The sequence below is a fragment of the Salmo salar genome, chromosome ssa23, assembly GCF_905237065.1.
Source record: "Salmo salar chromosome ssa23, Ssal_v3.1, whole genome shotgun sequence".
NCBI lineage: Eukaryota > Metazoa > Chordata > Actinopteri > Salmoniformes > Salmonidae > Salmo > Salmo salar.
In genome coordinates this window covers 4205084-4217534 of record NC_059464.1, presented here as the reverse complement: position 1 = coordinate 4217534, position 12451 = coordinate 4205084, and the positions used below count along the sequence as shown (strand labels likewise).

Genomic DNA, 12451 nt, shown 5'->3' with positions numbered 1-12451 from the left:
ATAACATTAACTCCTGCAGAATTATGCATTTCTTGAAGTGAAATGATACAACAAATGTTAATTTTGTCTCAGTAACAGGAGTTGAGAAACATGATTTCTTTCTTTCAGCATCTCTTTACAAATGTGAATGCGCGTATAATGTGTTATCTTTGACACTGTTATGCAAGCAGACAGTATTTCAATCACACCTAAGATGAACTGAAGTCTTATCAGAAACATATTTTGTCATTTTCTCAGCTTTTCATTTTCTTAAAACCGGTCAAACTGATGACATTTGGACATTTTGCACAGACCACTGTTTTGTAGTTATTGCATTTTCTCCACGGTCCCTACGCGAAACAGACAACTTTACCGGTGTTAACTAGACTACTAATGCATTCTATTGATTTAAAACATTATTCTGGTGAGCACTACTGTATTTAGTCTTCTGGGGCAACTAATAATGACAGAAGAGAAGCTGCATGTATCAAACTATAGTTGACAAACAAGTAGCCTACCAAATGTTGGAAATGATAATAAGGCCTACCAAATGTCAGAAATTATAAGCAAAAACAGGCATCTTACCCGGGTTTCTCATAATGTTTATATGATGTTTATATGCGTCAACTCAAAAACAGAATACTTGAGTATCCTGAATAATAACGGGATATTGCTGTGCATGTAAACATGGTCAGTTAGTGGACAAGTGTAATGCAGTCATACTGTAAAGATTCTGTAAGCTCTCTAGCTCCCCCTAGGGAGGGGAGAGGGTCACTAGTACTCTCAGAAAAAAAGGTTCTATCTAGAACCTAAAAGGTTCTCCGGTTGTCCTCATAGGAGAACACTTTGAATGATGGTTCCAAGTAGAACCCTTTTGGTTCCAAGTAGAACCATTTTGGGTTCCTATAGAACCCTTTCCACAGAGGGTTCTACATGGAACACAAAATGGTTCTACCTGGAACCAAAAAGGGTTTTACCTGGAACCAAAAAGGGTTCTCCTATGGGGACAGTTGAAGAACCCTTTTGGAATCCTTTTTTCGAAGAATGCAGAGCTGCACGATTATTCAAATTCACATCAAAATCTCAATATTGACATGTGCAACATCCATATTGCAAGAGATCCATATTGCATGCAATATTTTGAACCGCCACTAAGCTGCGTGTAACATCTGTTTTTATAGTTTACTCTGTTTGACGTCTCTCTCCCAAACAAGATCAATGCTGCTTTCTACTTTGCTTCTTAATATAAATCATTCTATTTCACTGATTCCAAAAGTTCACCCAGATGTTTTGATCTATATCGCAAGCCAAATCGCAATTGCAATATTTGGTTAAAAAAATCGCAATGAGATTTTTGGCCGATATTGTGCAGCCCTAGTCACTAGTACCCCTGGGCACAACCATCAGCTCTGGGGTCTGATCCTGCCCACAACACCCTAACATTAGGCTCTGCTTCCTGGGTAGACAGGTTCCACCAATCCCCTACTGAGATGACCTGGCCTCGCCCAAACTGACTCCGGTCATGGCCAGTGACAGGCCAGCAAACCACATGGCTACGCTTTTCCAGGTCTTCAGCAACACCCTCGTCGACACCCACCTCCAAGTTGACACGCCACTGCTGGGCTGTGAGAGGAGAGGATGCAGATAAAGCAGGATTTCCGGTAGGACATGTGGATCCATACACCCAGAGTTTTTATTATGACAAATAAATATAGCATTTTCAGACACTTTCCTATCTCTATGCATTACTAACAACATGTGTGTGCATGTTTATTAGATGAAATTATGATAGTATTTGGATGGGGTTAGGGTTACTCTACCTGATCTACAGTACAGTAAGCATATTTCTACTGTGGGTTGGCTGATTAACATCAGAGAGAGAGAGAGAGAGGAGGGTCATGTGGCCTGGCCTCTAGCCTGGTTCACAGAGAGCTTACCAGCCTTGTCATGCTGCACATACATGCGAGGGGCATCTAGCGCCTCTTGGGGGTTCATCCCAAACTCCAGCATGTTCAGCAACACCTGGATGGAGAGGAGAGAGAGAACACAGGCCACTAAACTAAAGCACCAGGGAAGTGAGAGAGAGTGTGAGTGTGTGTGTGTGTGTGTGTGTGTGGGCACCTGTATGTGGCCCTGTGGCTGCATAAAGGCTCCCATGACACCGAGGGAGCAGAGTAGGCGTCCAGAGGCGGGGTCGGTCAGCAGAGCCGGGATGATGGTGTGGTACGGTCTCTTCCCCGGGCCTACACAGTTACCATGACTACGCTCCAGAGAGAAGTGAGCGCCTCGGTTCTGATGAGCCACAGAGTTCAGATGGAACCAGGAGGAAACAATGAAAGCAATTCAACAGATATATTTCAGTTCCAAACTGTATTCCTATGATAAATATGTGGTTGTGTGTATTCCGAACTGTGTAAATGTGGCAATATGTCACATTTTGGGTGACCCGATCAAATTCACAGAAATGTGATTTATAGATCGATCTATCATTCTACTTGAAAGCAAGTCTAAGAAGCGGTAGATCTGTTCTATGTGCACTATTTCTATACTTCCCATTCTTAAGTTTTGTTTTTGCGTCTTTTACTTTCAGCTTTGTACACCAGCTTCAAACAGCTAAAACATCAATATTTTGGGTTATGTAAAATATACTTCACAGCGGTTTAGATGGTACAATGATTCTCTACACTATACTAACTTATTTTGTCACATAAGATGAAATTTGGCAGGACTAGAATAAACTTGAAGCCTAAATATTGACAATAAAAAGTTTCCTTTCTATTCCCATAGTTTTAAAACGTGTGCCAAGACTCAATCTGTATCGCAGAAGCTATAGCGTGATAGAAATTTAAAGGCAATGTTCCTGAGTTCGCGGAGATTGCATTCACGGGAATCGCTACATATTTCGGTTCAATTGGAATAACCTTTACATTTCAATCGAGGTACAGATTGAATTTAGCACTTGATTCCTCAACGACCGAGACAGGCTACCACTCACTTGCAGGGAGAAGCCACAGCTCTGAGGCACCAGACCAGTTCCGAAGCCCATGTAGTTACTGTTGATGAATGAGCAGGCGTTGCCCTGGCCGTCCACCACCGTGAAATACACCGTGTCACTTCCTGTGGGCACATCACGCTCCGCCATGACGCTGGCCCTGAGGAATGGGAGAGAGAGAAAGTGAAGGGGGAGGAACAGAGAGAGAGAGAGAGAGAGAGAGAGAGAGAGAGAGAGAGAAAGAAAGAGCACTCCGGGTGATTAATTTAATTCCTGTAAATAAACAGGAATTAGACTTTCTCATACACATGCAGACACACATGAAAATGTGTCTTTCTGAGTGGATGTCCACTCCATCGAGTGAGAACAAGTGTTTGTGTTCCTCACTAATTACTTTGGCTACACTGTGCACCCCAGTCCTCAGCAGCCATTGAGAAATGCATGGCCTATTTGTGTGGGAGCTATATATAATACAAATTGAGGTGAGGGTGATGGAAATGCTTTTGGCGGTTGATCTGCTTCTGTTCTGAGGGTGGCACTGTGTGATCTTTTCGAAGGATGGGTCCCGGTCTCTCCGGGGCCATGGGATCCGGGGGTCAGGTGCGGTCTGCCGGTCATTGGGATGACAACCCAACTCGGGATGAGGAGGGGTTTTAGCGGGTGGAATAGTGGGGACAAATTGGAGGTTTACGTAGTAGCAATGCAAATATCATGGTACAGCTATATAGACACTCAATCATCATGTTACTTTTTAATGGTACATTTACAAACATATATTATGATAAATAGAATTTAAACTTGTGTCTCATTATGGTAATTGGTGAAATAAGTAAAGCCAGTTATAATTGTAATGGCTTAGCAGATAATAAGAAAGACGATCAGTATTTACCTGGCTAAAAGAGAACGAATATAATATCTATTGTTTACAAGAAACTCATTCAACAATTTTAGATTAAGTTTTGTGGAAAAAGGACTGGGGGGAGAAATATATTTCTACCATGGGCAAAGAAATTCAAAAGGGGTGATGATATTAATTAACAGTAACTTTTATTTTTATTATTAACCTATACGGTCCAAATAATTATGATCCATGCTTCTTTGAAAATATAAAAATGTATCAACCATAGGAGCAACACAAAACTCTATTATTATGGTGGGAGATTATAATACGGTTTTAAATACCTCTATGGACCGTAAAGGAAATCACACTACAACTATCACCCTCAGGCAATTAAGGAAATCATGAATGTCATGAATATATTGGAATTAGTCGATATATGGAGGCTTAAATACTGTCACGCCCTGACCATAGAGAGCCCTCGGGGTTCTCTATGGTGTTTTAGGTCAGGGCGTGACTAGGGGGATTTCTAGTGAGTTTATTTCTATGTTGGTGTATGTGTATGGTTCCCAATTAGAGGCAGCTGATAATCGTTACCTCTAATTGGGGATCATACTTAGTGTGTTCCTTTTCCCACCTGCGATGTGGGATATTGTTTTGTGTGAGTGCTTATGTGTGCTACGTTTTGCACGATCGTTATATCTTTATTGTTTTTTGAAGTTTCATGAGCAATAAAATGTGGAACTCTACTCACCCTGCACCTTGGTCCAGTTATTTAAAAGACGGTCGTGACAAATACCCTGACCTAGTGAAATATACATGGTGGAGGCTTAATCAAGCCAGTCGTCTTGATTACTTTCTTATGTCATTCTCTCTGGCACCAAAAGTTTAAAAGTGTTGATAGGCAACAGAATGCGGTCGGACCATCACATAATTAGCATATATATTACTCTTACAGAATTTCCACGTGGGCGAGGATATTGGAAATTTAATCAAAGCCTACTGGATGATACATTTTTTTTAACTAGGACAGAATAATTTATAACTGACTTCTTCCGACATAACATAGGTACAGCAGATCCCCTTATTGTATGGGACACTCTTAAATGTGCCTTTAGAGGCCATGTAATTCAGTACTAATCTATAAAACAAAAGCAATTTATGTCAAAAGAGTCCATATTAACAAAGGAAATTGAAGGACTAACAGTACAGATAGATTGCAACAAAAACTGTACCATAGAGGCTCAGAGTAAGTTAGAGGAAAAACAAAAAGAAATGGAGGAACTTATTCAAGAAAGATCCAGTGTAATAAACTAGGCAAAAAAAAAGAAAATGTCCTCTCACAGTCAACTGCGTTTATTTTCAGCAAACTTAACATTTGTAAATATTTGTATGAACATAAGATTCAACAACTGAGACATAAACTGAACAAGTTCCACAGACATGTGACTAACATAAATTGAATAATGTGTCCCTGAACAAAGGGGGGGGGGGGTCAAAATCAAAAGTAACAGTCAGTATCTGGTGTGGCCACCAGTTACCCCACTCTTTCACCAAGGGACCTGCAAGTTCCCGGACATTTCTGGGGGGAATGGCCCTAGCCCTCACCCTCCGATCAAACAGGTCCCAGACGTGCTCAATGGGATTGAGATCCAGGCTCTTCGCTGGCCATGGCAGAACACTGACATTCCTGTCTTGCAGGAAATCACGCACAGAATGAGCAGTACGGCTGGTGGCATTGTCATGCTGGAGGGTCATGTCAGGATGAGCCTGCAGGAAGGGTACCACATGAGGGAGGAGGATGTCTTCCCTGTAACGCACAGCGTTGAGATTGCCTGCAATGAAAACAAGCTCAGTCCAATGATCCTGTGACACACCGCCCCAGACCATGGCGGACCCTCCACCTACAAAACTGATCCCACTCCAGAGTACAGGCCTCAGTGTAACGCTCATTCCTTCGGTGATAAACGCGAATCCGTGAAGAGCACTTTTTGCCAGTCCTGTCTTGTCCAGCGACGGTGGGTTTGTGTCCATAGGCAACATTGTTGCCGGTGATGTCTGGTGAGGACCTGCCTTGCAACAGGCCTACAAGCCCTCAGTCCAGCCTCTCTCAGCCTATTGCGGACAGTCAGCACTGATGGAGGGATTGTGCGTTCCTGGTGTAACTCGGGCAGTTGTTGTTGCCATCCTGTACCTGTCCCGCAGGTGTGATGTTCGGATGTACCGATCCTGTGCAGGTGTTGTTACACATGGTCTGCCACTGTGAGGACGATCAGCTGTCCATCCTATCTCCCTGTAGTGCTGTCTTAGGGGTCTCACAGTACGTACATTGCAATTTATTGCCCTGGCCACATCTGCAGTCCTCATGCCTCCTTGCAGCATGCCTAAGGCACGTTCACACAGATGAGCAAGGACCCTGGGCATCTTTCTTTTGGTGTTTTTCAAAGTCAGTAGAAAGGCCTCTTTAGTGTCCTAAGTTGTCATAACTGTGACCTTAATTGCCTACCGTCTGTAAGCTGTTAGTATCTTAACGACCGTTCCACAGGTGCATGTTCATTAACTGTTTATGGTTCATTGAACAAGCATGGGAAACAGTGTTTAAACCCTTTACAATGACGATCTGCGAAGTTATTTGGATGTTTACGAATTATCTTTGAAAGATAGGGTCCTGAAAAAGGGACGTTTATTTTTTTGCTGAGTTTATATTATAAAAATAAAGCGAACTGGATGGAAGATGGGGGAAAAATACACCAAAATATTTTTCAACCTTCAACATTCTTCAAAAATGTACTGAAACTTGTTACAAATGATGGAGTCACTCATGATTCACCAAACAATATTTTGAAATAGGAAGTAAAGTACTTTAAGCATATGTTTTCGTTTCAGTCTCCTCCATCTCCAATAACCGAAGCTAATTGTATGGATTTTTTCCTATTAATAATGTAAAACTAACATCTGTACAGAAAGACTCATGTGAAGGCCAAATTACAGAGGAGGAGCATCTTGATGCAATTAAAGCCTTTAAGTCCGGGAAAACTCCAGGGCTGGATGGCATACCAGAGGACCATAATTAGCATGTTTTAACCACTCCTATATAAATGGTAGATTATTGGACACTCAATAAGAAGGTCTGATTTCATTATTACTGAAACAGGATCCAAGTGGTATATGCACTGCTCAAAAAAATAAAGGGAACACTTAAACAACACAATGTAACTCCAAGTCAATCACACTTCTGAGAAATCAAACTGTCCACTTAGGAAGCAACACTGATTGACAATAAATTTCACATGCTGTTGTGCAAATGGAATAGACAACAGGCGGAAATTATAGGCAATTAGCAAGACACCCCCAATAAAGGAGTGGTTCTGCAGGTGGTGACCACAGACCACTTCTCAGTTCCTATGCTTCCTGGCTGATGTTTTGGTCACTTTTGAATGCTGTCGGTGCTTTCACTCTAGTGGTAGCATGAGACGGAGTCTACAACCCACACAAGTGGCTCAGGTAGTGCAGCTCATCCAGGATGGCACATCAATGCGAGCTGTGGCAAGAAGGTTTGCTGTGTCTGTCAGCGTAGTGTCCAGAGCATGGAGGCGCTACCAGGAGACAGGCCAGTACATCAGGAGACGTGGAGGAGGCGGTAGGAGGGCAACAACCCAGCAGCAGGACCGCTACCTCCGCCTTTGTGCAAGGAGGAGCAGGAGGAGCACTGCCAGAGCCCTGCAAAATGACCTCTAGCAGGCCACAAATGTGCATGTGTCTGCTCAAATGGTAAGAAACAGACTCCATGAGGGTGGTATGAGGGCCCGACGTCTACAGGTGGGGGTTGTGCTTACAGCCCAACACCGTGCAGGACGTTTGGCATTTGCCAGAGAACACCAAGATTGGCAAATTCGCCACTGGCGCCCTGTGCTCTTGACAGATGAAAGCAGGTTCACACTGAGCACATGTGACAGACGTGACAGAGTCTGGAGACGCCGTGGAGAACGTTCTGCTGCCTGCAACATCCTCCAGCATGACCGGTTTGGTGGTGGGTCAGTCAGGGTGTGGGGTGGCATTTCTTTGGGGGGCTGCACAGCCCTCCATGTGCTCGCCAGAGGTAGCCTGACTGCCATTAGGTACCAAGATGAGATCCTCAGACCCCTTGTGAGACCATATGCTGGTGCGGTTGGCCCTGGGTTCCTCCTAATGCAAGACAATGCTAGACCTCATGTGGCTGGAGTGTGTCAGCAGTTCCTGCAAGAGGAATGCATTGATGCTATGGACTGGCCCACCCATTCCCCAGACCTGAATCCAATTGAGCACATCTGGGACATCATGTCTCGCTCCATCCACCAACGACACGTTGCACCACAGACTGTCCAGGAGTTGGCAGATGCTTTAGTCCAGGTCTGGGAGGAGATCCCTCAGGAGACCATCCGCCACCTCATCAGGAGCATGCCTCTTACACTTCAGTGTTGTAATGCAAAAATTATTGCTAAATGCTTAGCACATAGAATTAAAAAGGTTTGTCAGTTTTTATTCATCCTAATCAGACAGGTTTTTTACATGGACGATACATTGGAGATAATATAAGACAAGTACTGGAAACAATAGAACACTATGAAATATCTGGGAAACCAGGCCTGGTTTTCAAAGCTGACTTTGAAAAGGCTTTTGATAAAATACGACTGGAGTTTATGCATAAATGCCTGGAATATTTAAATTTTGGAGAATCTCTTATAAAATGTGTTAAAGTTATGTATAGTAACCCTAGGTGTAAAATAGTAAATAATGGCTACATCTCAGAAAGTTTTAAACTGTCAAGAGGAGTAAAACAAGGTTGTCCACTATTGACATATCTATTTATTATTGCCATCGAAATGTTAGCTGTTAAAATTAGATCCAAAAATAATAGTAAGAGATTAGAAATCCATGGCTTAAAAACAAAGGTGTCATTGTATGCTGATGATTCATGTTTTCTATTAAATCCACAATTAGAATCCTTCCACAGCCTCAGAGGATCTAGATACTTTTTCTAACCTCTCTGGATTAAAACCAAATTATCATAAGTGTACTATATTATGTATTAGATCAGAAAAAAACGCTACTTTTACATTACCATGTAGTTTACCAATAAAATGGTCTGGCGAGGATGTGGACATACTCGGTATACATATCCCGAAAGAAAGAAATTATCTCACTCCAATACATTTTTATAGAAAGTTAGCAAAAATAGATAAGATCTTGCTACCATGGAAAGGAAAATACCTGTCTATTTGTGAAAAAAATCACCCTGATTAACTCTTTAGTCATATCACAGTTTACCTATTTGATTATGGTTTTGCCTACACCTAGCAAACTGCTTTTAAAATTATATGAGCAAAAAATATAACATTTTATTTGGAATGGCAAGCCAGACAAAGCATTAGAAAAGCATTAGACCTCTCACTAAATGCATCAGTTATACAAAAGTTATACATTCTTATTAGTAAGAATGTCTCACCCCATGTTCAAGAATAGCCTTTTTCCCTTTATTCAGATTACAACCACTCACTTTCGGTTATTTGAAAACCAAATCATCTCCATAATATCGTTAAAACACCAGTCTCAACGTCAACAGTGAAGAGGCGACTCTGGGATGCTGGCCTTCTAGGCAGAGTTGCAAAGAAAAAGCCATATCTCAGACTGGCCAAAAAAAATAAAAGATTAAGATGGGCAAAAAAACACAGAAACTGGACAGAGGAACTCTGCCTAGAAGGCCAGCATCCCGGAGTCGCCTCGTCACTGTTGACGTTGAGACTGGTATTTTGCGGGTACTATTTAATGAAGCTGCCAGTTGAGGACTTGTGAGGAATCTGTTTCTCAAACTAGACACTCTAATGTACTTGTCCTCTTGCTCAGTTGTGCACCAGGGCCTCCCACTCCTCTTTCTATTCTGGTTAGAGACAGTTTATGCTGTTCGGTGAAGGGAGTAGTACAAAACATTGTAAGAGATCTTCAGTTTCTTGGCAATTTCTCGCATGGAATAGCCTTAATTTCTCAGAACAAGAATATATTGACGAGTTTCAGAAGAAAGGACTTTGTTTCTGGACATTTTGAGCCTGCAATCGAACCCACAAATGCTGATGCTCCAGATACTCAACTAGTATGAAGAAGGCCAGTTGTATTGCTTCTTTAATCATGACAACAATTTTCAGGTGTGCTAACATAATTGCAAAAGGGTTTTCTAATGATCAATTAGCCTTTTAAAATGATAAACTTGGATTAGCTAACACAATGTGCCATTGGAACACAGGAGTGATGGTTGCTGAGAAACTGTCCAAGCAGATGAAGAAATTATCTGATGACCAAAAAATCTAAACTGATATGACTGAACTGGGAAAACTCATGGAGGCCAGGTTAACCTTGGAGAAAATTGCACTAGAAAAACTCCAGAAAACCGTGGATGAACAAAAATACATTATTACGAGGCTTATTGAAAGATTAAATGGGATGGAGGACTTCAGTAGCTGTTCAAATCTTTGTTTAGTAAATTTCCCAGAAATCTGTGGAACAACCGGAATGGAAGAATTTCTGAATTGAATTGAAGAATTTTGAGAGGGGACACGAGCAGCAAACCAAGGGGCATCATCGCAAAGTTCCTTAAACTATAGGGACAAAGATAAAGTTCTACGACTGGCCATCCATGCCAAAAAATTGGGAGTCGAACCTTTGATGTATGAGGGCCATCGGATCTACATCAACTTCGACATGAAGAGACCTCTACATGAAACGCAGAGAATTCGACCCCGCACAACTATGGACAAATGGAAGGAAAGAGACATCACACTGAAATCAGCAAAAGAAGCTACCCAATTCTTGGGTAACTTGGACAAGGAGAACAGTGGAAATGGCAATGAATTAAATGTATAGACTACAGGATAGCCTCTCAACAGACGATGTACAACAGATGGGGAACTGGACTACTGAACTGTTTAGGCTACTGAAATGAGGTGAACGATGGACTATTAGACCCTACCACATCAAAGACACAAAAGAGAAAGGTATCTGTTGTTAATAATTTCACTCACATGCCAATTGAAAAGACAATCACAGCACCACCCAGGCCATCTGTCTAAACGAATAACACTTGAATTACTATTGGCTATGCAGCCTAAATGACAACCCATTAACTGGTAGGCTAAAGCCATGATCTATTTGTTTAAGTAACAAACTGACAAGTGAACAAGGCAAGATGATTGCTATGATCTGGATTTTTTTTTAATGCTCCCCAGCCGATAGGCTATAAAGGCCTGAGTGGGAGTGAAGAATTTGTCATACAGCCTAAGACGTTGAAATTGTAAGCCCAAAGTAATTATATTTCTGTTGCTCTCTCTCTCTCCCTTCAGTGTTTTTTCATTTATTTAATTGACTTTTTCCAGAATTAAGGCATGATAACAGGGAAATTATATAAATCGAAAAATATGTGTTATCGATGTGGTCAACATGATACCATCACGTGTCGATTATCCTTTTCTTTTTATTCTCCCATAGAAAGTACAATGAAAATTGTTAATGAATTGGTTGAATGAATTTTAAAGAAGCATGGGCAATTGCCGAGTTCAGAGAGAGCCAAACAAGCAGGCTATGTGAACGAAGCCCACAATTATGCACAGTTCAATCATTAGTTCCAGCTCTTTGTTGGACAATTATATTGAAATTAGTTCATTAGCTGAATCCCAAGGTGGAATGTACAAGAAATGCTCACTCAACATGTAGCCAATAAACTTTAAAAAAATCATGTAATAAATGGCACTCGCTTTGGCTCTACCGGTACCCAGAGCAGAGGGATGTTGCATTGATGTTACAAGTCATTATACCACCCCACTCTAAGTGATCCACCCACTCTGTACGCCGGTGGGTCAGAGGAGTGTGCCCACGTGATTGCATGCAGTACAACGGAACTGTAGACTTCTCCAGTGGTTATTGGCCAACATCGATTTGCATTTATTTCATTGGAAAATGATATGGCAATATGCATTGGGGCAGGTAGCGCTCTCCTGGCATCCGCCAAACCCAGATTCATCCGTCGAACTGCCAAATGGTGTAGCGTGAATCATCAGAGAGCGTGTTTCCGCTGTTCAAGAGTCCAATTGCGGAGAGCTTTACACCACTCCAGCTGACGCTTGGCATTGCACATGGTGATCTTAGGCTTGTGTGTGGCTGCTCGGCCATGGAAACCCATTTCATGAAGCTCCCGACAAACAGTTCTTGTGCTGACTTTGCTTCCAGAGGCAGTTTGGAACTCGGTAGTGAGTGTTGCAAATGAGGACAGATGATTTTTATGCGTTACGCGGTTTAGAACTTGGCAGTTCCGTTCTGTGAGCCTGTGTGGCCTACCACTTCGCAGCTGAGCCGTTGTTGCTCCTAGACGTTTCCACTTTACAATAACAGCACTTACAGTTGACCGGGGCAACTCTAGCAGGGCAGATATTTGAGGAACTGACTTGTTGGAAAGGTGGCATCCTATGACGGTGCCACGTTGAAAGTCACTGAGCTCTTCAGTAAGGCCATTCTACTACCAATGTTTGTCTACGGAGATTGCATGGCTGTGTGCTCGATTTATACACCTGTCAGCAACGGGTGTGGCTGAAATAACCGAATCCACTAAATTGAAGGGG

The 12451-nt window shown here is 42.2% G+C and overlaps 1 protein-coding gene across 2 annotated transcripts in view; it reads right to left on the bottom strand.

Annotated features, from left to right (window-relative positions):
* Positions 1–560: 560 nt before the first annotated feature.
* The window catches only part of LOC106583956 (glutathione hydrolase-like YwrD proenzyme), a 30280-nt gene continuing 18389 nt past the window's right edge, over positions 561–12451 (bottom strand). For both annotated transcript variants that reach the window (XM_014168669.2, XM_045706252.1), the window contains 4 exons: positions 2975–3131; positions 2101–2271; positions 1917–2001; positions 561–1602 (listed from right to left, as the gene is read on the bottom strand). In XM_014168669.2, the coding sequence (XP_014024144.2) occupies positions 1361–1602; positions 1917–2001; positions 2101–2271; positions 2975–3131 (655 nt within the window). In that variant the 3' untranslated portion in view covers positions 561–1360. The remainder of the gene's footprint in view (positions 1603–1916; positions 2002–2100; positions 2272–2974; positions 3132–12451) is intronic.